The sequence below is a fragment of the Globicephala melas genome, chromosome 6 (genome assembly GCF_963455315.2).
Source record: "Globicephala melas chromosome 6, mGloMel1.2, whole genome shotgun sequence".
In the NCBI taxonomy this organism is placed as follows: domain Eukaryota; kingdom Metazoa; phylum Chordata; class Mammalia; order Artiodactyla; family Delphinidae; genus Globicephala; species Globicephala melas.
This window is the reverse complement of record NC_083319.1, coordinates 28,001,389-28,029,386: the sequence shown is the minus strand read 5'-3', so window position 1 is coordinate 28,029,386 and position 27,998 is coordinate 28,001,389. Positions and strand designations below refer to the sequence as shown.

At 41.1% G+C, this 27,998-nt stretch overlaps 1 protein-coding gene across 3 annotated transcripts in view; it reads left to right on the top strand.

Annotated features, from left to right (window-relative positions):
* Positions 1-5,325: 5,325 nt before the first annotated feature.
* SLC44A1 (solute carrier family 44 member 1) overlaps positions 5,326-27,998 on the top strand; it is a 215,010-nt gene continuing 192,337 nt past the window's right edge. For all 3 annotated transcript variants that reach the window (XM_030859133.3, XM_030859132.3, XM_030859131.3), the window contains exon 1: positions 5,326-5,472. In XM_030859133.3, coding sequence (XP_030714993.1) covers positions 5,437-5,472 — 36 coding nt within the window. In that variant the 5' untranslated portion in view covers positions 5,326-5,436. The remainder of the gene's footprint in view (positions 5,473-27,998) is intronic.

Below are 27,998 nucleotides of genomic sequence, written 5' to 3'. Positions count from 1 at the left end.
AAGTTTGGTATAAATTCTTAAATTCTTCTTCAGAAAGAGGTAAGTATATTCCCATGAATAGTATATGAGAGTACTGTGACTTTCTCTGACACTGGATATTATCAAGTTTTTAAATCTTTGCCAGTGTTTTAGGTAAGGAATAATAGCTCCTAATTTTTTTAACCTACAGTTTTATTATTAGTGAAGTTGAGCAGCATTTCACATTTTATTAGTCCCTGTATTTCTTTCATTGTAGATTTTGTCTGCTATGCCCTTTGCCCATTTTCTTTTTTTCTTTTTTCTTTTTTTGTAGGAGTTGTTTTAGTATTATGGATAATAAATGTCTTAATCCATTCAGGCTGCTCTAACAAAATACCATAGACTGGGTGGCTTATAAAAAATTTCTTTGAGAAACAGAAATTTGTTTCTCACAGTTCTGGAGTGTGCAAGTGCAAAAGCAGGGTGCTGGCATATCAAGTTTTGGCAAAGGTTCTCTTCTGTGTTACAGATCATAACTGTGTCCTCACATGGTGGAAGAGCTAGAGAGCTTTCTGGAACCTCTTTTATAAGGCACTAATTCCATTCATGAGGGTTCCATCCTCATGAACCCAAGCACATCCCAAAGGCCTATACCTCCTACTATCATCTTTGGGGTTAGGATTTCAACACATGAATTTTGGGGGACACATTCAGACTACAGCAGTAAACCATTTACATATTGCTTTGCAAGTATTACTTATCTGTTTGTTGGTTGTGTTTATTTACAGAATATTTTGCATCTAGGAATTTTAAAAAGGTTATGTAATTGATCCTATCTGTCTTTTACTAAGGTGTTAGGCTAAAGTGTCTTCCAAAGAAAGACACTTTCATACTTCTAGTGTTATATAAGGAAATATTTTTTATTCCAATTGCTTTATAGAAAAAAAAAGCCAAACATTTAAAAAAAGTAATTGTTTAATGTTTCAGATAAACTTTTCTTTGAGACATTCTAGTAGGCATTTAATTTACAAATCTAAATTTCCAGGAACTCATACTGAGAAAATTCATTCATTCATTGAAGAGATATTTATGACACATTCCTGGGTACCGAGCTCTTTTCTAGGCTTACGGTACATAGTGGGAACTTGTCTAGTGGAGGTAAGAAAAAAAGGGGAATGGGAAAAAACATAATGCAGCAATTTTTTTTTTTTTACAAACAAAATAATCTGTGGCTTCTGAGCTTATATAGCATGTGGACTCATTTTTCTCATTATATTTAAACATAACATACTCTCATTCGTGGCTTAAATGTCTTTCCACCTCACTAAAATGTAAAACGACTTAAGGGCGTGAGGAATGTCCTTCGTTCATCTTTGAATCCTTGGCATCTAGCTAGTATCTGGCTCATTATAATGGCTCAAGAACTATACTGTTAAATAAATGGATTTCCCTATTTTACAAATTGCCTCTTTCCTTCTCAAATGAATATTCATAATCCTGCCTTCCTTCCCCTCCTTCCTCACCCATCACCCCAAAATAAAAACGAACACTAGTTATATGTTAGGTCAGATCCCTGGGACTCATGTTTGCATACATGATACTTAAACATGCTAAGTTCATAAGAGGGACTCAACAAAAGAATTGAATTTAAAAGAAATGGCTTTCAGAAAAGTAATAAGGAAGTGCCACACCCCTGTGGACACAAATGCACAGCAAATATTTTTAGAGAACTTATATGTTGTCTGATCTTGCAAAGGAAATCCCAGTAAAAATAAATAAAAGCCAGATTTATTAATTAACACTGGAGAAACATCAACTTACAAGTGTGGGCAGGAGCAAAGTTGCACAGCTAAGGAATTATGATTCTCACTGGAGTCTTTCTGGGAACAATGTTGTCTTTTTCTGCCACATGCCTGAGTTCAGGGAAGCTCTTTTCAGGGGTTCCTAACTTCAGGGTTTAACTAGGACGCTGGGATACATTTCAGTCTTCTCAAAGAGAGACCTGCTCTTGCATCTCTGGTAATGAATGAACCGTTCCAGCCCTTGGTTACAATTAGCTTTCACTTTTGGAGCATTTCCCAGGGGTGATATGCGAATAGCTTGAAGGAGGAGGTTGTGAGGCGGACATGGTAGCCAGGGCTCTGCCGAGGCAAATGTGCTCGTGTGGGATGCGGCTGTGAACACAGTATGTGCTAAAATGTAAATAACACAGCCAAAGCACCAAATGCCATGCTTAAAAATTTTTGTTTTTAATAGAGGACTCTTCTGAGCAGTTACAGACATACACACATATGGATGCATTTATATTTCTTTTACCCCCAAACCTGAAATCATGTGAACGATGAGTCGGGCTTTATTAAAATCTCCGGAAAGACCATTAGTTCAGTGTTTTCCCTCGGTGAGTGACCGGCACCAAACCCCCCATTTGAAGCTGGAAACCCTGGAATTCACATGGCCAATTATGCAATACTAGACCAGTGGGAAGCATTTCTGGCTGGCTCAGCTGGTGATCTGATTTTACCCTGCAGCATCAAGATTGATAGACCTTATAATTTTATCCTGGTTAGTGCAGATGCTGTTCTTACATAAGTTTTTTTTTTTTTTAACATCCCTTTTTCTTAAAAGAAAAACAAACCCAAGTCTTTCCCAAGTGGTTTGGCTTGATGACACCTCATGGTGGTTAAGATCAGTACCCTGATCACTAGCTAGTGGAAAAAAAATTCCCTTTCAGGATTTCTGAATTTGCTGTAATTTAATTTCATTGAATGCTGTGTGTGCTTGTTTGTGAGAAAGAACGAAAAGAAGCAGTAATTTGCCCCCCTCTAAATCATTCCTTTTATGAGGTTTCTTTGGGTAGGGGGAGGGGTGGGAAAGAGACTCAGAAGGTACAGAACATCAATTTGGGAGCTGTTAGTTTCTTTCATGCTAATGACAAGGTATAACTTAAAAACATAACATTCATATGCATATATGGTGCATATATACATAATTAGTATATTGACAAAGCACCTAGCAGAACCTTAGAACTCTTAGTTCCATTAACCCTTAAAGGGAAAACTGGGATTCGGATCAGTCAAGCACAGTGGAATGTGCTCCCTTTCAATTATATACACCCATCATCCTTGTCGAGGAAAGAGACCTCCCAAAAAAGTGAAATGCATTTTTTTTTTTCTGAAGCACTGTCACAGTCTGTTATGTATTTATCAGTTTTTGCAGTTCTAATTACAAAATAAGCACTAGCTACTACGTAGAATAACTACACTAGCCAAAAAGATTTTTATAATCTGAGAGAAATGCTCCCATATTGACTCTGCTAAGAGAAGCAACTGCCCTTTCCTTGATTATAAAGAAGGAAGACAGATGGCTTCTTGTTCAAGACTGTAATTTTACTTTCAGCCTCCTCCCTCAGTTAAAAACAAGATGTACTTTGAGGCTTTGAGGGAAAATCTCAAGGGAAAGTTTTTTATTCCTGGCTGCATTGAATAATTCAACACACATTTGAGAGAGCTGAGAAAGATACAAAGGAGAAAATGTTTTCCCTTGTTCTCAGGGAGTTTACAATCTAATTGTGGAGTTTACAGTCAGAATTGGGACCAGAGCCATTAAAGTTTTATTTTTTTCACTTCTCTTTAATGGCCTAATGGTTACTAGTAACACACTTAGGATTCACCAGCCCAGTGGTACGGTGGACCCTCTGATCAAATTTGAAGGGAACATAAGGAGAATGCAAAGGAAGAATAATCTCAAGCAGTACTTATTAAGTCCTTACTATCCTACTAGCTACTTTCAGATAGTATTTAATCTTGACAACAACCCTTCCTGGTCATCCTTATTACCTGTTTTTCACAGACCAGGAGAAAGAGGCAGAAGTGATGCATCCCTGGTCACAGACATAGGAAATGGTATTGAAACACACCAACTGGGAATTCTTCTTTGGCCTTTTCTTTGGCTGTCCCTAGGTTCCCATCTTGAATTTCCTTTGCTTAGATTCCCTTTCAAGGCATGTGAAGTTAATTTACTTCTGTGCTATTTTTTCCCTCTTTGTCTCTGAATAGTCTTTAAAACTTGCTGTCTTTCATTTGGCAAGTCAGGCCTTCTAGAGTCTCCTTTGCAAATACTCTTTCGTTTTTTCTTCTTTTCTAACTGATTCTGTCTTTAAGACATTCTTTGACAGGATGAAAGGAAACATAAAAAGGTGCCTCATAAGTGGTTCTCTTAATATTAAGCAGGATCTTCAGTTTTATTCCTGCCACATTTTAACTGTTCTCATCTCACACGATTTCTCAAGGACTTGGGTTGTAGACTTCTTGAAGGTGGTGACCGCACCTACTGTAACTTGTTGATACTGCATACCGTATTCATGTAACAACAGGGACTTGTAAGAGAGCAGAAACTTTGGTTCTTTCGTTCACCTCTTTGTTCCCAGTGCCTGTAAATTACTGGAACTTAGTGTGCCCTCAGTATACATATGTTTTAACATGATAAATTAATACTCGCTTATTGTTTTTTGTGGACTATTCTGTATAAAAAGTTTCGTTTAGATCCAGTATGGCTCTGAATTGACAGAACTGTAGAATTTTTTTGCCTTTTCCCTATTTTCGGCCCTTTATAACAATTTCGACCTTGGGTGCATTCCATTAAGCTCTTGGTGCCCTTCAAGGCTCAGTTTCCACATCAGCAAAATGGGGCGAGTGGCAACAGTTGCTTGTTTCTCCTTGTCTTCAATCACCTACTGCTTCTGCAGGGGTTTATTGCGTACGCTTTCCCCTGGATAAAATCAGCCACCTGAGAGGTAAGAAACCAGCGGGATCCTCGGGTTGCGCGCCTACTGGGGATGGCTAGCAGCTCCGCAAGCCTCGCCCGTGCCTCCCAGGTCCGGAAGCAACCCGACCCCATTTCGGCTGCGAGCCTGTCCAGCCCTCCGGCGCCCCAGCCTCAGGCGCCCTCTCGCACCGAGGTAGCGCTCTGCCTCGGTGCCACCGCTAAATTGGCTCGGCACCGCGCAGGTTCCGACGCGCGCCGAAGGGCCCGGCCTCGTTTTGGCCGCATTCGCCCGGCCGCCCGCGCGGCGCTGCACTGGGGGCGGGGAGTCTGATGGGAGAAGCGCGCGGCGCTGAGAAGGCGGCGGCCGGGGAGAGGGAGCCGGAGAGGGACTGGGCGCGGGAGGCCGGAGGCGGGGGACAGGGGGAGGCGCCGCCGCCGCCGCCCGCCCCTTTCCGCTGGGGAGCAGCTGCAGCAGCAGGAGCGGAGCGGGAGCCGCGCAGCCACTACCGCCGCCGCCGGGGGATGTGGTCGGCGCCCGCCCCGAGCCGCGCCGCCTCCTGAGTACCCGCCGCCGCCCGAGCCGCCGCCGCCGCCGCCGCCGAGCCGTGCGGAGCCAGGCCGCGCCCTCCCCGGGCGCCCGCCGGCTCGCATGCCGAGGGGCTCCGGGGCGTAGCTGCGCGCCCGGCGCCGCCTCCGGGCTCCTCCGGCCCCGCCATGGGCTGCTGCAACTCCGCCTCCTCAGCCGCGCAGGTGAGGGGCTCCCGCCTCCCGGCCGCCCGCCCGGATGCCTCCCCGCGCGTGCCGCGGGCGCCCGCAGCCTCCCACTACCTGCGAGCGTCCCCTCAACCCACCGTGCACTCCAGAGACCCCCACTCCCGCCTCCCTCTCCCGCCTCCCCCTGTCCCGAAGATGCCCCCGCGCTGGCTCCCAGGGCTGCCGATTCGCAGGCACCTCCGCGCGGCCCTCAGGGCGCCGCTAGCTCTGCCCAGCCCCTTGCCGACTTGGCCGCCTCCTCCCAGTAACACCTGAGCGGCCCGTCCCGCCAGCCCGCAGGTAGAGGCAATAAGGGCGTCTGCTCTCTGCCCCTGGTGGCACCCCCTTCCCTCGTCTTCCGGGCCTGGTTCCTCTCTTCCTACCTCCTTGGAGTCTTCCCCCTCCCCATCCACAGACTATTTTCTGTGCTCCCTGGGGGAGTACCCCCAGTATGGGCTGTTCACCCCTCTCCCACCTTATTACTGTTTCTGCTCTTAGATATTCTGTCCCTTTTCTCTTGCCCGCCGCCCCCCGTCCGGGTTCAAGTGTTTAAGCGGATCCCGGAGCCCTTCTACGACCCGCTTCCCCGATTCTAGCCGCTCGCTTCCCACCCCATCCCATCCCCCCTTTGTGCCTTGACCCCGGGCACCGCGGCCTCTTCGCACCCCGAGGCCCCTGCGGGAGCGCGGGGATTGGGCTGAGAAGGAGATTGGGCACCTGGTGGGTGACGGGATCGTTACGGAGACTCCCTCTTTGTTGCCAGTGTAACAGGAGGAAGAGGTGCCGAATTTAGTTTTTCTGTGTGCACTGGCTGAGTGTTGTCGCTGAGGGCTGAGATGCAGAGATTTCTCCCAGCTTCTACCCTGCCCCCATCCAGATTTCGCTAACCTCCCTCTCTTTTGCCGATCCGAGCCCTTAACCTGGATAGAAATGTTTAGACAACTGTATAAGGATCAAACGTAATAGGACTTGACTGCTGGCCGCTAATAACTAAGAGGACCTGTTTGTAAATTACCTAATTTAGTGGATTAGTGAGTGTATTTACAAATACGATAAAAAGCAATCAGGAATACTGCATCAAACTGTCTGGTGGTGGTGTATATGAAAAATAGGCTCTGACAACGCCTGGGATGTAATCTCACAGTTTCATTAGTGTAGAATGTAACTGTGGTCTTTGATTTGTTTGTTTTGGGGGGATACAAGGGCTCTTGTTTTTAGAAATAAAGGCTGGTCCGTTCTTGGTGAAGAAAAATGCTAGTTTGGAAAAAAAAATTCCTTCAGAGATCTAGCATCTGTGATAATGCCAGAAGTGTTTTGCTGCTTCTAAATGACTATATATAACTCAGTTTTAAATAACCTGCATACTTGTTCTGAAAATCTGAGATCTGTTAGAAAATGACTAGAATTGCAGATGAATGGAGGACATTTATGTTTTATTAAGTATCCATCCTATTTGTCTACTTCTTTTTTGGGTGTTTGCTTACTCTTTTTTTGATTTTTTTTTTTCTTTTCCTATTAGGATCATAGTCAGGCTGACTGGATTAGTTAGTTAAACCTTCCTGTTCAGTTAGAATAACAGAGAAAAACTATATGTAGTGGTGTTAGGAAGGAGAGGTCGATAGACCACAGTTTTCATATTAACAGATAAAGGTGTGGAATCACACAGTACCTTTCAACTGGTCAGAGATTTTGGGGGAGAGGGAGGAATCTACTTGGGTGCTATTCGTCTAATATTTACTTAAATATTATTTTCACCAAAAAGATATCTTTCCTGTCGCCTTTCTTTTAAGAATTGGGTTATTTTGCATCCTCTTGGAGATGGAATGCCTTTAAGACGGTATTGGATAGTTTATGGATGGCTTGTTCAGTGTTTAATCAATTAAATTTGGAAGGGATGGATGCTGGACCAAAACTCTGCTTAACAGGTCTTGCATTTGACTAGCTCCACATCTTACTTTTCAGAATGCTGTCCCATATATTTTCCTTTCTTCTTCCTCCTCTTGCAGCCACTGTTTCCTTCATGCTGTGCTCTACAGACAAGATGCATGTCATGCACTCCGAAGGGTGCATTTTTTTTTTCTGTGGATTCCTATAACCAATCACCAGCAGCTTTAGGGACTTGTAGTGTAAGTGGAGCATTGAGGTTTCGTGCCAAAGAGCTGGTCATCATTTTCTTTTTCCTTATTTGAGATTTTGGCATCATTCTTAATTTGTGAAATGTTACCAATCTGCTGCATTTTAATGCTCCTTTCAGTAGCATCACCAGTTAGGATAATATAGTATCTGTATGAGTTGTGTTGAAACAAAACAGGGATGCAGCTGCACATCTTCTCTAAATGTGAACCTCCACATCACTTTGAACCTCTCTTAGAGGCCTCAATTGTATTTTCAGGCAGAATGTTTCTTTCATCCCTTCTACTGAATTGTAAACTTCTTGAGTATAGGAACTGTTTTTATTTTCCACATGTTTGTATCCATTGCAGTGTCTCACTATACCTTGTACATAATAAGTTGCTCAGCAGTAGTCAATGAAGAGAATACAGATACACAGATTGGAACATTTGAACATTTGGCTGGCGAGTAACATTTAATATGAATCCAGCCCCGAACTATGTGCTGTTTTACTTCCATGAGCTGGTTGAGTAATGCCACCACACCACCCTCTTCAAAGCTCAAATTTCAACTAAGTTAAAATTCATCTGCTTTTCCCACATTCCTTCCTATTCTGTCAGTGGTACCATCAGTTTGCAAAATTGAGCAGGTTTTTTCTTTTCTCCTGGTGCTCTGCTCAGTGCTTATTTTTTAGTTGGAGCAGTGGCTATAACATCTTAAAAGAGCTTGTCTGCAAACTCTAATGATAACCTGCACAGCACATCAAAACAATGTGCTTTGAGGTAATCTGCAGTTCAGTTTAGCTTTTCTCAGTGCTATCATCAGCAACTTTCAAGCCCTGGCAGGTTTTATCAATGTAAATATAGTGTGTTTCCTCTTTGTAGTAGGAATTCACTTTTGAAATACATATAATTTATTTTCCCTCATAGTCTCTTGCTATGTTGTAGACTCTCATAAAAGAGTTTATTGACTTCCAAACTGCTTCATCTCTTGTAGTCTGTTCTGGTATTATTTTCATTTTCTTGTCAGTGTCTGGTTATCATAATTTGCCATCAAAATAATTATCCTGTTTTTGGATTTAGATAAAAGAAAAGCATCACATTCTATACTTACTTGTATTTTACTGTTGAAGGAGGAAATTATTGGCAAAATTATTTATGCAGTATCAGATATGTGTTTCTAAGAATCTTAAGAACTCTTAGATATATTTATAGAACTCTTATAGAACTCTTATTTTTTTTATTTGTGGCCACTACAAGTTACTTGCTAATATTAGTAATTGCTCAACACAAGCCAATACATGATAGCCTTTGCCTAAAAATCTCTTTGAAGAGAACATAAAAGTGAGATAGTCATGAGTTTCTTTTTACAGCACTAATCCTCCCTAAGATTCTTAAAATTTATTCCCAACTCTCCATAATTCGTTTATTCTGTTATAACCTGACATAATTTCTATTCTTGTAATGTTAAACTTCAAAGTTCAGTTGTAAATCTTCAGATTTATGAAATGTTCTTTCCCATTGACAAACCAGTTTGAATGAAGGAGGCTTTTGAAGGATTACTTAGCAAATTGCCAAAAGTCTTTGTCGTTAATGGCTAGATCATCATTTCTCACAGCAGCTCTTTGGAGGCCAGGAGATTTCGCAAGTGCTCTGAAGTTCTGTGTCCTTTGGTTCTAACCTTAGAAATTGTGAGAGGGATGGAGCGGAATCTTTCTAATTGAACAAACTGCCCCTCATATCTCTCTGGCTTTAGGAGAGATTGGTCTTGTCTCTGGTCTCGTCCCATGTCTTCTAATTGAGAGCTAAGTATTTAACTGTGTTTTCCTAGCTCTCATATCTTGTCTCAGGAGTAATGAAAAACAATCAAGTGGTTCACAAATACTGGTTAACTTTTGAGAATGTTAACTGTTCTTTAACAGAATTTTATTAGTACTGTAGTCTCCTTCTGCTTTGTGAACTTTGAAGTCAGAGGGTAAAAATGAAATTTGAAGACTGTCTAGCGAAGTAGACCTGCTCTAACTGGAATAAAAAAAACACAGCATGAAGACAATTTATTTTTTTCTTCTTCTTCTGAATACTATGCTATTAGCCTAGAAGATCCATTCCTCTAAATAATGTAAGCCAAAAATATTAAAATTGGCTGGAAAGTAATGTAAAAATGGTGAGACTTTTTGTATACCTATTTTTCACAGCCATTTTCATGTTTTAATTTCTCTAGTAACTCTGAAGTTGACTTTACTTCCGTTTTACAGGGGAGGCAGTTGAGACTTGGACATTAGTTGAGACTTGGCTGAAGTCTCAGAGCTACTAAGGGATCCATCCAAACTTTACCCCAGGTCTTTTGAATGTGAGTCCTGTGCTTTTCTTTCTGCGTTCACATACATGCTTCCCATATCATAAATTGCAGTTCATTTTATCTTTAGAAAAGGTCCACTCAATAACATTTTGAATTAAGGAATGTCCAAGTTAAAGTCATGCCTTTTTGAACCTGCTGCAGTTACTAGCTGGAGAACGACATAATGTGGTACAGCAAAACTAGTCCAGTTAAAAAGTTCCCAGGCTTAACAAATACTACCAAATACTATCTGATGTGTTAATCCTATCATTTAGAAATGTTATTGGCTTGAAGGACATTTATTTATAGAAATATATTCTCTATTCTATTACAGGTAATTGGTTAGTAGCTATTTTACTGTCTCCTTCCTCCCCAACCCTCCCCCCCCAAAAAAAAAGAAGAAGTAAATATTTCAATTTCATAATTTGGCTCAGATTTGGGGAGCTCTAGTTTATCTTTATTAGAGATAAACTAGGCCTACTATCTCTCTTTTCTATTGAGCTAAACTAGAGTGTAGAGATAAGAAGTAGTCTAAGGTCAGAGAGATACATTATGAGGTAGCTAGGACTAGAAACCTACTTAGTCACTTAATCTCTTGAGCTTTCTATAGTTAGTATTAATTCTTAATGTCTTAAGTCTTCTTATCTTTGTAACCTTGGCTCCACATAGGAAACACTTAGAGAACTTGTAAAAACACGGATTCCTGGGTCCTCCTTTCGGAGGTTCTGATGTCATTGGTCCAGGGGTATTTTTTAAAGTTCCCCTGGTGATTTTCATGTTCTGCCAAGGTTAAAACCCACTCTTACACACCCTTTCTTTAGATAATTCCATCTCCTTCTCTGGTTTCAGTTACAGTACATATGCTGACAATTCCCAAACTGAACTACTGAACTGAAACCAATTTTTTCCTGGCCTCTGAGCTATACTTAGCACTTCCACTAGAATGTCTTGTAGGCAACTCAAACTCAGCGTGTCAAAACTGAACTCAAAATTTGTAGGCACATACACACACATCTTTTTCAGTATCTTTGGTTCACTGAATGATACCAGTATCCTGGTGTGGAAACTGGAAAACCGAGGCACGTAGGAAACCTGCCTCTCATTATTCCATACCTGGCCACCATATCTTGCCTCTTTTGCCTTCTAAACTCCACTACCAGCCCCCTAGTTTAAGCTTCTGTCATCTCTGGCCAGAACCTTGCTTCCATATCTCCCCATATTCATTCATGCTTCCTTCTAATTTTTCTCCACACCGCAGTCTTAGTGATCTCTTTAAAAAAATCCAAAGCTGTGTGGGGATTGTGTCCCCCACCTACTTGAAACCCTTTAATGGTTTCTGATTGCTCTTAGGACAAAGACCAGAATCACTGACCCTAGCCAACAGTGCTGCATGGGCTGGTCTCCATCTCTCTTCAGCATCATTGTCTTCTCGTACCATGCTGCTCCTTACTCTCTGTGCTCGCTCCAACCTCACAGATTCTTCAGGAGACTGTATTCTTCTTTTAGAGCTTTTGCACATGTTTTTCACTTTTGGGGAAGGCTCTTTGCTTTTCTCCCTGGCCTTTGGCTGCCTGATACTCATCCTTTAAGTTTCAGCCTCAGAGTCACTTGTGTGGAAAAGGCTTCCTTGATCCTTCAAACCAGGCCATGTCTCCTCATTAAGTTCTCACAGCCTTATGTATTTTCCCTACGAACACCTAAAGCAATATGCAGTTAATGTCTAGACTAGGAGTTGGCAAAACTACAGCCCATGGGCCAGATCTGGCCAGCTACCTGTTTTTGTATGGCTTGCAAGCTAAGAATGCTAAAAATGGTATCTGTATATTTAAATGGGGGGAAAAAATCAAAAGAAGAATTTTACATGAGAAATTTATTTCATAAAAATTATATAAATTTGAATTTCATTGTCTACAAATAAAGCTTTATTGATAAAACCACATGCATTCATTTATACATTGTCTATAGCTGCTTTTATGCTACAGTGGCAGAGTTGAGTGGTTAGTTGTGACAGAGACCTTACGGCCTGCAAGTGTAAACATTTATTCTGTGGCTCTTAGGGAAAATGTTTACTAACCCCTGGTCTAGACTGAGTTGATGAGGAGAGGGACCATGACTGCTTTGTTCATTGCTGTTATTCTCTGTGCTTAGTTGGTACCTGGTACCTGGTAGGTGCTCGTGAAATATTGGAACAAATTAGTGAATTTGTTCAAATCTCTTTCCTTTCATGGATGGATGTGGATAAACTCCAACCGTAGTGACTTTGATGTTTTAAAATTCAATATAGGGACTTCTCTGGTGGTTCACTGGTAAAGAATCCGCCTTCCAATGCAGGGGACATGGGTTCGATCCCTGCAGGGAACTAAGATCCCACATGCCGGGGGGCAACTAAACCCACATGCCACAACTACTGAGCTCGAGCGCCTTAAGGAGAGAGCCCACGTGCCGCAAACTACAGAGCCTACGCGCTCTGGAGCCCGTGCGCCACAACTAGAGAGAGAACCCGCACGCCGCAACTAGAGGGAAGCCCGCACACTGACAAAGACCCTGTGTGCCACAACTAATACCCGACCCAGCCAAAAAAATAAAAGCAAGAAATTTTTAAAAAACGAAAAGTAGTTACTTATAAAAAAAATAAATAAAATTCAATATAAAAAAATTTTAGGGACTTCCCTGGTGGCGCAGTGGTTAAGAATCTGCCTGCCAATGCAGGGGACACGGGTTCGAGCCCTGGTCCCAGAAGATCCCACATGCCACGGAGCAACTAAGCCCATGTGCCACAACTACTGAGCCTGCGCTCTAGAACCCGCGAGCCACGTGCCACAACTACTGAAGCCTGTGCACCTAGAGACTGCTCCGCAACAAAGAGAAGCCACTGCAATGAGAAGCCCACGCACCGCAACGAAGAGCAGCCCCCACTTGCCGCAACTAGAGAAAGCCCGCGTGCAGAAACGAAGACCCAACACAGCCAAAAATAAATAAATTAATTAAAAAGAAAAATAAGAAGCTAAGGGCTTCAGTGTAAAAACATTTTTTTTAAAGGACAAATACTTTTTTTTTTTTTGACGGTGCCTGGCGGCTTGCAGGATCCTAGTTCCCCCACCAGGGATTGAACCCAGGCCCAGGCAGTGAAAGCACTGAGCCCTAACCACTGGACCACCAGGGAATTCCATAAAAGGACAAATACTTTCGAAGAAGATTCTCAACAGAAGTTTTAGCAGCTGTCTTAAGCAGCTTGTCTGTTGCAGGTATACGTCTCCTGTGTGAAGCATGTGTACTTGTAGAGGTGTAAGTTAGGGGGTGTTTTTTTTCCCCTGATGGACTCCTCTCTGATTTCATATCAGCTGTATAGTAAGATTTACTTAAAAAAACATTTGGTTGATAAACTACTGGAATTTTTTTTAATAATATTACTTTTTTTTAGCTGCTCTCTATAACATCCTGCAATCAAATATTTAGACATTTATTTAGTAAGGAAACTATTAAAAGCTATTTTTATCCTAATTTTTAAGGTTGCGAGATACGCTGAAGATTGCTGAACAGACATGTTTGATTTCTGGATACATTTGTATAATGTAAAATAAGGAAAACAGCAAAAAGATGGAAAAATTGAAAATATATGTTTACTTCAAGTAGCAGGGAAGGTATTAAAGTTTGCTTTTTTTTTTTTGGTAGCATTATGATAATGGTAATGATAATGATCTAGTAAGATTTTTCATTATGAATCACTTAAGGATGATTCAGCTTTAAGAAATGAAAAACCTTAAATCTAAATAGCTAATACATTAAGGAAAACTTACTACCTCTTATAAGTTGCGTGGTAGGGTGGCTTCCAGCTTGGTTAATTCAGTGGCTTGATGATGTCAACAAGGACCTGAGTTGTCTCTTTTTGTCATTTAAGGAAGTTAGTTTTTCCCTCACTTAGCTCCCCTTGTGATCCCAAGATGGATGTGACTGACAGACTCACGCCGATCTGCCAATCTCCAGTGCTTTTTCTTTCAGTAGGAGTTAGGGAGGGCTGCATACTCATCCCTAAACAATCTCTAGCAAGGGGGAGGCAAGGGCACTCTGATTGGATTAGACTAACCAGGATTTCCCTCTGAGTCAAGTGGAGGGTGGAGCAATACCAGAGTGAAATTAGGACTCCGCCACTAAGGCTTGGGGGTGTTGGGGAGAGTGGTGACTGAGTAGGCAGCCGATGGTATCTGCTTACATAGTTTTGTCATTTTCTTCTGCCTATAAGATCACACTTGTATGGTGTTTCCTAACATTTTGTTTATAGCTCCATTATAAAACCTCACAGTTCATAGTTGAAAGTCACACAGTTATCTTCCTATTTCCCCAGTGCTACTGCTCTAGCCACTGCTGAATCCCCGTCTTTCTCTTTTCCCCACCCCCACTGCTTCTTTCCCATTCTGAGGGAAGCATAGCTTCTGGATAAAGAAGAGCATTTAAGGTTGGAATAATGGTTAAGTAGGTAATCAGTTTTCCCACAACCAGGGAGACCCAAGAGAACCTTGGGGGTTACTATAACCTCTTCCCTTTCAAGCTCTCAATTTCCTTTTCTACCTCTTCTCACTTCTTTGTGTGTTTATCTCTGTCCGATTGGTACTCATTTTTTCTTTCTTTTTCCCTCCTTTCCCCTAAAGTTTTCTTTTTTGTCCCTTTTCTTTCTACCCCTACCTGATGCACTTAAGGGGCCGTAATACTGAGTGGAATATACTAGCATAGAAGAGGAGAAAGAGAGTGTCTTTTTTCCTCCTGTTTAATTTTGGTTTTTTTTGTTTTTGTTTTTTGGTATAGCAATAGTAAAACTGAAGATTCACATCATTATTTAGAATACCTCTATGAAGTAAAGAGCTCTCACAGTATAAAAATTGCTTCTTTACAGAAGGAGAATTAGTAAACTAATATGTAAATATGTTCAGTCTTGCTAATAATCAAATCAAATTAAGGGTACATAGATACCACTTTCGTCTGTAACTTTGGTAGTTAACAGAATAATATTAATTGCTCAAGTATAATGTGGTTTCAACTCAAGTATACTTTATTGATTTGCTGAATAAATGGTATGACCCTCTTGGGACACTGTTTGATGACATACATTGAAAGCCATAAAAAAGTTGACACCCTTTAGTAATCCAAAAGTATACTAAATGCTAGATGACATTACATGTGGCATTATTTGTAGTAGCAAAATAGTTTAAACATAATATTGCTGATGTAAAATTTTCTTAATATAAAATTCAGTTGAATTTAGTCTGCTATATGTGTCTCACTTCACCATACCCAACTAAATGATCCTCCCTTAATGGGTAAGTAGCCTTCTGCCATCCTTTAAAGAAATCCTTTCCCTACTGCTGCTCTAAAAGGATATTAGAATCTGAGAATTAAACACCATCTTGTACTGGCAGGAGTGTGGGCTGTATAGCCAGACCGAATGGCTCTGTCACCAGCTGGGTTATTTGGGCCAAATTCTCTAGCATTTTGTGTGTGTGTGTGTGTGTTTACATCTTTATTGGAGTATAATTGCTTCACAATGGTGTGTTAGTTTCTGCTTTATAACAAAGTGAATCAGTTATACATATACATATGTTCCCATATCTCTTCCCTCTTGCGTCTCCCTCCCTCCCACCCTCCCTATCCCACCCCTCTAGGGGGTTTTACCTTTGGTAGTGTATATATGTCCATGCCACTCTCTCGCTTTGTCCCAGCTTACCCTTCCCCCTCCCCATATCCTCAAGTACATTTCTCTAGTAGGTCTGTGTCTTTATTCCTGTCTTACCCCTAGGTTCTTCATGACATTATTTTTCTCTTAAATTTCATATATATGTGTTAGCATACGGTATTTGTCTTTCTCTTTTTGACTTACTTCACTCTGTATGACAGACTCTAGGTCCATCCACCTCATTACAAATAGCTCAATTTCGTTTCTTTTTATGGCTGAGTAATATTCCGTTGTATATATGTGCCACATCTTTATCCATTCATCCGCTGATGGACACTTAGGTTGTTTCCATCTCCTGGCTATTGTAAATAGAGCTGCAATGAACATTTTGGTACATGACTCTTTTTGAATTATGGTTTTCTCAGGATATATGCCCAGTAGTGCGATTGCTGGGTCATATGGTAGTTCTATTTTTAGTTTTTTAAGGAACCTTCATACTGTTCTCCATAGTGGCTGTACCAATTCACATTCCCACCAGCAGTACAAGAGTGTTCCCTTTTCTCCACACCCTCTCCAGCATTTATTGTTTCTAGATTTTTTGATGATGGCCATTCTGACTGGTGTGAGATGATATCTCATTGTAGTTTTGATTTGCATTACTCTAATGATTAATGATGTTGAGCATTCTTTCATGTGTTTGTTGGCAGTCTGTATATCTTCTTTGGAGAAATGTTTATTTAGGTCTTCTGCCCATTTTTGGATTGGGTTGTTTGTTTTTTTGTTATTGAGCTGCATGATCTGCTTGTAAATTTTGGAGATTAATCCTTTGTCAGTTGCTTCATTTGCAAATATTTTCTCCCATTCTGAGGGTTGTCTTTTGGTCTTGTTTATGGTTTCCTTGGCTGTGCAAAAGCTTTGAAGTTTCATTAGGTCCTATTTGTTTATTTTTGTCTTTATTTCCATTACTCTAGGAGGTGGGTCAAAAAGGATCTTGCGTGATTTATGTCATAGAGTGTTCTGCCTATGTTTTCCTCTAAGAGTTTGATAGTTTCTGGCCTTACATTTAGGTCTTTAATCCATTTTGAGCTTATTTTTGTGTATGGTGTTAGGGAGTGGTCTAATCTCATACTTTTACATGTAGCCGTCCAGTTTTCCCAGCACCACTTATTAAAGAGGCTGTCCTTTCTCCACTGTACATTCCTGCCTCCTTTATCAAAGATAAGGTGACCATATGTGCGTGGGTTTATCTCTGGGCTTTCTATCCTGTTCCATTGATCTATATTTCTGTTTCTGTGCCAGTACCATACTGTCTTGATTACTGTAGCTTTGTAGTATAGTCTGAAGTCAGGGAGCCTGATTCCTCCAGCTCCGTTTTTCGTTCTCAAGATTGCTTTGGCTATTCAGGGTCTTTTGTGTTTCCATACAAATTGTGAAATTTTTTGTTCTAGTTCTGTGAAAAATGCCAGTGGTAGTTTGATGGAGATTGCATTGAATCTGTAGATTGCTTTGGGTAGTAGAGTCATTTTTCACAATGTTGATTCTTCCAATCCAAGAACATGGTATATCTCTCCATCTATTTGTATCATCTTTAATTTCTTTCATCAGTGTCTTATAATTTTCTGCCTACAGGTCTTTTGTCTCCTTAGGTTTGTTCCTAGATATTTTATTCTTTTTGTTGCAGTGGTAAATGGGAGTGTTTTCTTGATTTCACTTTCAGGTTTTTCATCATTAGTGTATAGGAATGCCAGAGATTTCTGTGCATTAATTTTGTATGCTGCTGCTTTACCAAATTCATTGATTAGCTCTAGTAGTTTTCTGGTAGCATCTTTAGGTTTCTCTGTGTATAGTATCATGTCATCTGCAAACAATGACAGCTTTACTTCTTCTTTTCCGATTTGGATTCCTTTTATTTCCTTTTCTTCTCTGATTGCTGTGGCTAAAACTTCCGAAACTATGTTGAATAAGAGTGGTGAGAGTGGGCAACCTTGTCTTGTTCCTGATCTTAGTGGAAATGGTTTCAGTTTTTCACCATTGAGGACGATGTTGGCTGTGGGTTTCAAATTCTTTAACATTTTGTGCCTCATTTTCCCCAGCTGTAAAATGGGAACAATAATAACACCTATCTCACAGGCTTGTAGCAAACTGCACACCCCATGAAAATATCTTAGACATTATGATATTAATGTAAACTAAGGCTCTTAGATGTTCTCCTACCCATTAATACCCCCCTAAAAAAATCCTGTGTTTGGGTTTTGGAAAAGGGACCTCGACTTCCAAAAATTTTAAACTGTGTCTGGAAGATGAGTGTTAAGGGTGAAATGAACAGCAATAAGGAGAGGCTAAATTGGATGGTTAGGAGTTCACTGGAGAAGTTAAGAAAGGATGGACTAGTTGGAGAGTGGGCTTCCTGAAAATCATCCTTGATTTGGCTTTGAAGGATGGGTTTAGAAAATGTGGGAGGATAGACAGATTTTAGTATAAAGCAGGGACAAGAGAGGACATTTCAGTGAAAGGAACAGCTCGAACAAAGGCAAGGAAGCCTTTAACTGACTGCGTGTCCATTTGGAAAGGAGACCTTGCCAGAATAAAGAGAAATGTAACATGTAGGGAAGACTACTATTCCAAGGGGAGAGAAATGGGCAGCCATGGAGGGTTTTTCAGAGCTGTGTAAGGAGTAATCGGAGACTTGCCTATGCCTGAAGCCAGAGAAAGGGAAACAGGCCACCCTGGAAACCGTTCAGTAACTTGAACCAACAGTGTAAATGGGAAACAGAAGAGACATTATAGAATTGAAATAGGACAGATTCTCCTGACTTAATCTGGATATGTGGGATAACGGAGAGGGATAAAACCGGTTTAGAATACTGTATAATGGAAGAAGGGTATTATAATTGACAGACATGGGAGTTGAGATGGAGACTAGAATATGGGGAGGGGAAGATGAATTTAATTTTGTGTGCACTGAGTTTGAGATGATATTAATACTCCATGTAGCAATTTCCCATAGGCAGTTGAAGATCCAGAACTGGATTTCAGAAAATGTTCTAAGTCATATGCATAAAGGAGATGCTGTAAGGATGGGTGGTCTCCCAGGGGAAGGAAAGGGCATGGAATATGAGAGCAGACCACTGGGTTTTCCCTGCTTTCATTCCCTAGTTGTCTGCCCTCATAGAATAAATTTCATTTGATTCTTGCAACTCTGAGATGGGTATCAGTGTTAGCCCCATTTTACTGATTAAAAAACTAAGGCTTGGGAATTCCCTGGCAGTCCAGTGGTTAGGACTCGGTGCTTCCACTGCCTGGAGCCCGGGTTCAATCCCTGTGGAATCCCTAAGATTCCACAGTGTGGCCAAAAAAGAAAAAAAAAACAAAAAAAAACTGAGGCTCTATTTGCTGCAACATGGATGGACCTAGAGATTATCATATTAGGTGAAGTAATCAGACAGAAAGACAAATATCATTATATCACTTATATGTGGAATCTAGAAAAAAAGTGATACAAATGAACTTATTTACAAACCAGAAATAAACTCACAGACATAGAAAATAAATTTATGGTTACCAAAGGGAGAAGGGGGAGGGGATAAATTAGGAGTATGGTATTAACATATACACACGACTATAAATAAGATATATTAACAAGGACCTACTGTATAGCACAGCGAACTATATTTAATATCTTGTAACCTATAATGGAAAAGGATCTGAAAAAGAATATATATATGTGTTCTGCATCACTTTGCTGTACACCTGAAACTGACATAACATTGTAAATCAACTATACTTCAGTTGAAAAAAAAAAAAGAGAATCTGAGGCGCAGAAGCTTGGGCAGCTTGCCCCAAGGCCCCCAAAGTAGTGTAAAGCCTGGGGTAGTTCAAAATGTGTGTTTCCTGCTGTACTGCATTCCCTTCCTTCTGCTGTACTGAGAGCTATATTTAAATAGTATATTAAATGTAGCCTAGATACCACGTTTCTGTCACTGAAATTCAGAGACTGTGTGTACTATTTACTCTGGCTTTAAAGTGTATGTGTGTTTGGGTGGGGTGGGTGTTGGTTTTCAGTCAGTGCACCCTAAACCAGAGGTAAGAATGTAAGAATTTGCAGCAGGGTCTGTATAAGCGGTGGTTATAAACTGAAGACTCCTGGGACCCTTAACTGCTGTGCATTTCCTCCTGGACCCTTCTGCATTTTCTTCTAAGAACTTAAGTCTGAACAAGTCTATCATGGCAGTAAGTTTGCTAAAAGTGACCACAATTCTGTCCTTTCCCCATAACTCAGATTCTCAAGAATACAGTTTTAATAAGGAATATATATTTATATATTTAGTCTTTGGAGACCCATGGCCTCTGAAAGGGTTAATGTAATTGATACTAACGTTATTTAATAGTATCAGTAAGGCTCAGGAGAGCAGTAAGAAAGGAAAGGGTGAAGAAAATGGCCATGGTGAAGTTGGAAGACTGTGGCACGAATGATTTGCATGCACATGGGGATCAAATTACAAAGGCAGAGATTTTTACCACTGGAGCAAAGCTGGAGTTTTTTTTTTGTTTGTTTGAACCAAACTGCACTTTAAAACCTCAGTTGTTTTCAAACTGATTTTGCATGTGATTTTGTATTTTCATAAATTCTAAAAACTTCAAGTGTTGGAAGACAGTTCTGAAAACATCAAGTTTTAAAGTCTAGCATATTAAATATATTTTGAAACTAGCCCTACTTTTACATCAAGAAAAACATTTCGGAATGGACATTGGTGGTAGAAGTAGATTTCAGTTATGAAGATATGGAAATGATATTTTAATAAGATACTTCATTTTAAAATTAGATGCAATTCTAGTTTTGGTGATAATTTTTAAAGGTTTATAGTTTAATCTGAGAAAGTAAACCAAGACCAAGTGTAAACACACGTTTCTGTTGTGGTAGTGACAAGCAGACAGGGTAGGGAGCCTCCTGGGGGGAAGGAACATTTCCCCATAACCTACTGCTCACTAGGCTCTCTGCTCTGTAGGTGGTGCTCCACATGCCATCCCATTTATATAAGAATACTGTAAGCAGGGTTTCCCCAAGTATGTGCTCCTGTAGCACCAGGGCTACAAGAGGGTACTCCAAGAAGGGGATCTGAGGTCAGAAAAGTTTGGGAAGTTCCTGCGCATTCCATACCCACCCCACTCCCCCGATTTGTGGAGCCACAGTGCTTATCAGCCTGTTTAAAAGCTCTACATCCCCACACCTGAAACCAGTTTAACTTGGCTTAATTGACCTTCAGTCAATTCATTTGTCCTTAAAATTTATTGTTTTTCATTGCATCTTGAGGAACTGTTCTCCTACAGGACACACTTTGAGAAACAGTGCTTGAAACATTCCTTCTCAATTTCCTCAAGTGAGAACAAAATTGAGTGTGGTAGCAAGAATGTTGTTCATCAGGTAACCCTTAGTCGGAAGCGATTAGCAGATTTGAAGCTGAGTTTGAGCACATCACAAACTTCAACATGTTCTTTCCAGTACTGGCAAAATAATGTAGATGAGTATCAAGTCCCTCAAGTATATTAGGAAAATGTAAAAGCGTTTCATGTGAATAATTTCTCAGATTTGTAGTTTGAGATTTCCAAGAAGTTGGGAAGGTTAAGGGTTTACAAAAGGATCCTTCAACTTTGGAACTTCAGAATAGAACTGCTGTGAGGCCAGCTGGGCCAACAGCTAGAGAGGGAACCAGCCATCTGCGCTTGGGGTCTTCTTCTCCTTTTGCCTGGGGTCTGCGGTAGAGACTACAGGCGTAGTTGTAGTTATTGCTCAGCATTCCACATGGACATCTGCAGATGGCACCTGCGCATCAAAGGCTGACTGTCTTGTTAGAGGAAGAATCCAGGACAGAGGTGATATTACAGGGGCTACTCAAATAATAGATCCCAAATAAATGTTTATTGAATATATGTGGTGGGGGCATGGGGTATTCAGAGACTAGAATTTTAGTTGATGATGCTAATGATTCTTGTCAAAATTACTATTAAAACAAAGGTAACCTGTCAATGGAAGGAAATGGGAATGAACCTGAAAATTAAGCCACTATTTGAAATGTTTTAAGTTAATTCTGGTGATTTTGAACCTGAACTTGTTAGCATGGGTTCCCACATTATAATGAAGTCTTGGTAAGACATTAATACTAGCCAGTCAGGAAAAAAAAAGAGCACATCATAAGCTAGAGACCAGTGGGCCTCATCAGACCTGGTCAATAGATTTGTAAGAACAGAGGCTTACATTTCCTGCTGCCACCTGTGCCCCCCTTCTTTTTTTTTTTTTTTTTACTGGCCCACAGTACAGGATGTACAGTGAAAGCTCTTCTGGCCCATCTTCTCATGCCTGCCTGGGAGCAGTGTGGGTAAAGCTACAAATCCTGCTTATTTTGTTCAAAGTGCGGCCAGAAGGGTGAAGAGCAGCCTGCAGCAGTGACCCGTGCCTGTGACTGGTACTCAGGGTGAGGGGAAGGCACTGAAAAGAAAAAAAGAAAATCAAGAATGTTAGTAGAATAAAGAGGAAATTCCAGGCTACTCACATGCTTTGGTTCGGTTCAGCATTTATTGACCAGTACGCTGCTTAGGGTGCTAAGTACTGGATTCAACCAAGAAGGAGACTTTCCGTCTAGAAGTGTGCAGTCAGTTAACGGAGGGAAGGTGGAGGGGCATCCACAGAGTGTTGGGGCTCACCTGGGTCTGTTTCCTAAGTAGCCAAAAGTCACACAGTTTACGGGGTACACAGTAATACCCCATAATACTGATAATTTCTTAATTAAATTTCTTAATTAAATACTGATAATTTCAGTATTTAATTGATAACTGACAATTTCTTGGTAGATTCCAAACTAAGTTTTAAAACTAAGAACTAGAACTACAAAAGTGTCCTGAGGGAACGTAGACATTTTTTAAAGTATGATCCATGTCAGCTCTTAACTGGTAAGGATGGAGTTTAGTAAACTTTGGGATAAATTTATTGTCTCTGTAGTCATGACAGTATTTTATTAGACAGAGTGAAAGAAAAAATACTGGCCTTGAGTAGAAAATAACATAAAGCTTCCCTGAAGCCTGTGGACAAGTCACACTCTTGAGGTGGTCCCGTAAAAAAGATGGGACCTATAATGTGTTTAATATTTTAATTTCCACGTTGAAATGACCAACGTTGAAGCTGAGGTGTGATTTTTTTTTTCTTTGATAGCACTAGGTTCTAGGAACTTTATTTAAAGTAGAACAAATCAAGTGTCCCTTTGCTGTTGTTCTCTAATCTCAGGTGGCTCTCTTGCAGCTCGTCTGCATCTAGTGACTGAACCGCAGGTCTCTGCCCTTTCACTCTGCCAGGAAGCCCAGGTGCTCTTGCCATGGCCCTAAGGTCTCTTACCTAACTGGGCTCTGTGACCTGTTTAATGTCCCACCGCCATCAAACCACAGGACCCAGAGTGGATTCTTCATTTCTTAACACCCATCACACCATGGCTTGTTTCTCTTCCAGCTTTCTCCCACTCAGACATGCATTTTCTCTTCTACTCTTTTTTTTATATCTCATCTGCTCCAAAATATATTTTTAATTAATTAACTTATTTATTATTTATCGTTGGCTGCATTGGGTCTTTGTTGCTGTGTATGGGCTTTCTCCAGTTGTGGCGAGCGGAGACTGTACTTCATTGCGGTGCGCGGGCTTCTCATTGCGGTGGCTTCTCTTGTTGCGGAGCATGGGCTCTAGGCACGCCGGCTTCAGTAGTTGCAGCATGCGGGCTCAGTAGTTGCGACTGGCAGGCTCTTGAGCACGGGCTCAGTAGTTGTGACGCACGGGCTTAGTTGCTCCATGGCATATGGGATCTTCCCGGATCAGGGCTCGTTCCCCTGTCCCCTGCATTGGCAGGCAGATTCTTAACCACTGCACCACCAGGGAAGTCCCTGATTTGTAATGTGTCCTAAGTACCTCAGCTGCTTCACCTACCAGTGTTTCTAGTCCCACTTCAGAAGGTACTAATTCAAAGGAGATGATTACCTGGAATCCTTTTACAGAATCCCCCAGCTGGTGGGGACTTAGAGGCCTATATTCCAGCCTACGAGGGTATGACGTCCACTGAGTGGTTTTGTTCAGGCTCTGCTTAAATACCTCCGTCAGCAGAGAACTCACTGCTTCCTGAGACAGTTAACTCTACTTTGAGGTAGTTATGAGAAATTTCTTCTTTGCACAGCTGACCTCACTGTCCATGTAACTTTATTGTTGGTTCTGATTCTGCACCCACTAGATATATAGAATAACTGAACAACTGAAGGTAAAACAACTGAAATCAGCCTTAATGTGTGCCAAGTTGCGTGTGTGTGTGTGTACATTTAAACTTAAAAACCCTTAGTTTATATAACCATTTCTAAGCGTCATGATTCCAGATCCTATACTATTCTGCCCCTCCCCTTATTTTTCTTCTTAGGCTTTAATTTTTTAAAGTTTATTTAATTTTTATTTTTATCAAAGCTGTACATGCATATATTTTTATTTATTTTAATTTTATTTATTTATTTATTTTTGGCTGTGTTGCGTCTTTGTTTCTGTGCGAGGGCTTTCTCTAGTTGCGGCAAGCGGGGGCCACTCTTCATTGCGGTGCGCGGGCCTCTCACTATCGCGGCCTCTCTTGTTGCGGAGCACAGGCTCCAGATGCGCAGGCTCAGCAATTGTGGCTCACGGGCCCAGTTGCTCCGCGGCATGTGGGATCTTCCCAGACCAGGGCTCGAACCCGTGTACCCTGCATTGGCAGGCAGATTCTCAACCACTGCGCCACCAGGGAAACCCCATGCATATATATATATATATATATATATATATATATATATATATATATTTTTTTTTTTTTTTTTCCTTTTCTTTTCTTGTCCGGTACGCGGGCCTCTCACTGTTGTGACCTCTCCCGTGGCGGAGCACAGGCTCCGGACGCGCAGGCTCAGCGGTCATGGCTCACGGGCCCAGCCGCTCTGCGGCATGTGGGATCTTCCCGGACCGGGGCACGAACCCGTGTCCCCTGCATCGGCAGGCGGACCCTCAACCACTGCGCCACCAGGGTTGCCCCCCATGCATATATTTTTAAAGAGTCAAACATTAGTAGCAGGATTGTTATTTTTTTTTAAAGCCTTTCCCCCATTTTCTGCTGTCCTGAGGCTATCACTTTTAACTCTTTGAACTAAATCTTTTGCTATTTCCCTCTGTATCTCTAACATGCTTATATTGCTACCACCTGATTCTTCAGTTTTCAGCATTAATTTTGGCCTCCACTATGGAAGATGAAGATTGTGCTCTCTTCCAAATGATTCTTTGCCCTGATTCCATGTACATGTTTTCAGTCTCCCTTTTCCTACTGCAGAGATAATCACAGTTTTGTTTGGATTGATGTTCAGTCTTTCCATTATGACTATGTAAATGCTCTTCACAGCTGAGTCATGTAGTATTTCATCATTCCTCCATAATCCTGTGTTGCTCTTGGAGATGATAATTGTCTTGTGTTGCTGTTTACCTAGTTTTCTGTGTACTTATTGAGGACTAATTGACCTCTACATTCTTGCCGGGTTGTGTGAATTTCTTTGAGTCAGCACAGATGCTTTAGATAATCTTTCAATTTCAGTTTCCTGATGAGACCTTTCCTATAGCTCCAATCTGGGCTGGCCACTTCTCAGACCTGCTTCAAAGTTATCAGTTTGAGATCTCTCTTCACATCATACCAAGGATTTCCTTTGTCTTTCTTGTGCTGGTGTCCTGATTATCTGGAACCCATGTACTTAAAAAAACTTTTATTTTTGGCTGCGTTGGGTCTTTGTTGCTGCACGCAGGCTTTCTTGAGTTGCGGCGAGCGGGGGCTACTCTTTGTTGTTGCACGGGCTTCTCATTGCGGTGGCTTCTGTTGCGGAGCCCAGGCTCTAGGTGTGCGGGCTGCAGCAGTAGTGGCACGTGGGCTCAGTAGTTGTGGCATGTGGGCCCTAGAGCGCACAGGCTTCAGTAGTTGTGGCATGTGGGCTCAGTAGTTATGGCTTGCGGGCTCTAGAGTGCAGGCTCAGTAGTTGTGGCGCATGGGCTTAGTTGCTTTGTGGCAGCGGCATGTGGGATCTTCCCAGACCAGGGATCGAACCCATGTCCCCTGCAATGGCAGGCACATTCTTAACCACTGTGCCACCAGGGAAGCCCCTAGAAAACTATTTTTTTTTAAAAAATGGCTATGTAGCTTTCTTTATTTTACAACTCTGTGTAAGGAAAATAAAGGAAGGAAAGGAAGGAAGAAAAAACGGTGAAATAGAATTGGAGGAAGAAAACTTGTATTCTGCCTTCAAACTCGAAGGTCTTGCAAGTTCAAAACATGTGTTTGGAATGAGACCAATGAATCTAGTCAACTTGGTGGATTGAACACAGGCACTTATCTCTGCTCCTTCCCCAAACTCCTTGGCAGAGCATAAATACAGACCCAGAACACCAGGAATCTAAGGCCCAGGGATCTCTGAGGGCACGGGTAAGAAGAGAGGCTGAAAAACCGCAGAACTGACTGATAGTCTGTAACTGGAGTAAGCAGACCCTCAGATCACTTCCCCAGCTAAGCAGCAAGGTGACACACTGCCCTACAATATTCTATTTTCACATTTGACACTTAGGTATAGAATCCATTATGAGTTCATTTTTGGATAAGGTTTGAGGTATAGGTTGGGATCTTGTTTTTTGTCTGCATATGGTTGTCTAATTATTCCAGTTTCACAGTTTGGTGAAAAGGTTATACTTTTTACATTGAATTGCCTTTGTACCTTTTCTAAATATCAACCATATATGTGTGGGTCTCTCTTTTTTTTTTTTGGCTGTGCCGTGTGTCATGTGGGATCTTAGTTTTCTGACCAGGGATTGAACCCGTGCCCCCTACATTGGGATCAAGGAGTCTTAACCACTGGACTGCCAAGGAAGTCCCTATTTCTGAACTTTCATTGATCTGTTTGTCTTAACTAATACCACATGGTCTTGATTATGGTAGCTTTATAGTATATATTGAAATCAGGTGGTGTGAATCTAACTTTTATCTTTTTAAAAAACTATTTTGGCTATTCTAGTTCTTCTGCCTTTCCTTAATACATTTTAAAATCAATTTATCAATATCTACCCCAAAAAATCCTGCTGGGATTTTGATTTGGCTTGCGTTGAAACTGTAGATCAATTAGGAAAGAATTTGTCAAATAATATTGAGTCTTCCAATCTGTGAATGTGGTGTCCTTCTCCATTTATTTAGCCTTTGATTTCTTTCATCAGTGTTCCTGTCCTGGTGTTTTCTTTCTTGGTTTATTCCCTTAATTTGGTAAAATACCTCCTTTAGTAGGTTCCTGAGAAAGGATACATGCAATTTTTTTGATACCTTGCATATTTTTATTCTTACTTCATACATATTTAATATTTGGCTGGTTTTAGAATTCTAGATTGGAAATTATTTCCTCTTAGAATTTAAAATGAGTTTTTCCTTTGTCTTCTTTCTGCTAGGGTGGCAGTTGAAGTCTGATGCCATTCTGATTCTTGCCTTTTTTTTTGTATTAAACATGTTTAATTCTCTCTCGAACCATTTAGGATCTTCCTTGTGACCCATGTTCTGACATTTTTCAGTGTCGTGCCTTTTGTGGATCTGTTTTAATCCGTTATGCTGGACACTGTGGGGTCTTTCAATCTGGAAATTTACGTTTTGCAGTTGGGAAATTTCTTCCTGAATTCTTCTTTTATTCCTTCCGATGTTTCCCCTGTTCCTTAATTTTCTTATCTTTTCTTTCATTTCTGAACTCCTGTCTTCTAATCCATATTCAATCAGATTTCCTCAATTTATCTTCGTCCTTCTATTACATTTTTATTTCTGCTGAGTTCTTAATTTCGTATGGTATTTTACATTGTTCTCTTCAATATTCTTTTTTTATTTTTGCACCATCTGTTCTTCTCTCTCTGTGCTATATGTGTGCATTTGTTTTAAGTTCTCTTCTCTCCGTGTCTGCATCATCTGTTTCTTCCAACTTAGTTTCTTCTGTTTGTCTCTGCATTCATGTTAAAGATTTTCTTAAATGTCTGGTGATCCTTAGCTATCTGCTCATTATTTAAGTGTTGGGCTTCAAATGTTGCTAAAAAGCACTGTATTCATTTGGGGATGGGATTGTTGACTATGGGGTTCACTGTAGGGTGGTCTGGCTGGCCAGTTTCCTTGGGAAACACCCAGGGTAGCTATCTTTTGGTCTTTTCTCTTAGACTGGTCAGGTTTCCCCAGAGAAGTCTCATCTAGCCTCCTGATGGGTATTAATCTGGCTGCCACAGTTCTGGGACCCAAGCAGGGAAAGAATACTGGAGTGGAAGTTGGTCTCAGTATTTACTGTGTACACTTGCACTTATTCCTTTTGTTTTCTGCCCCCA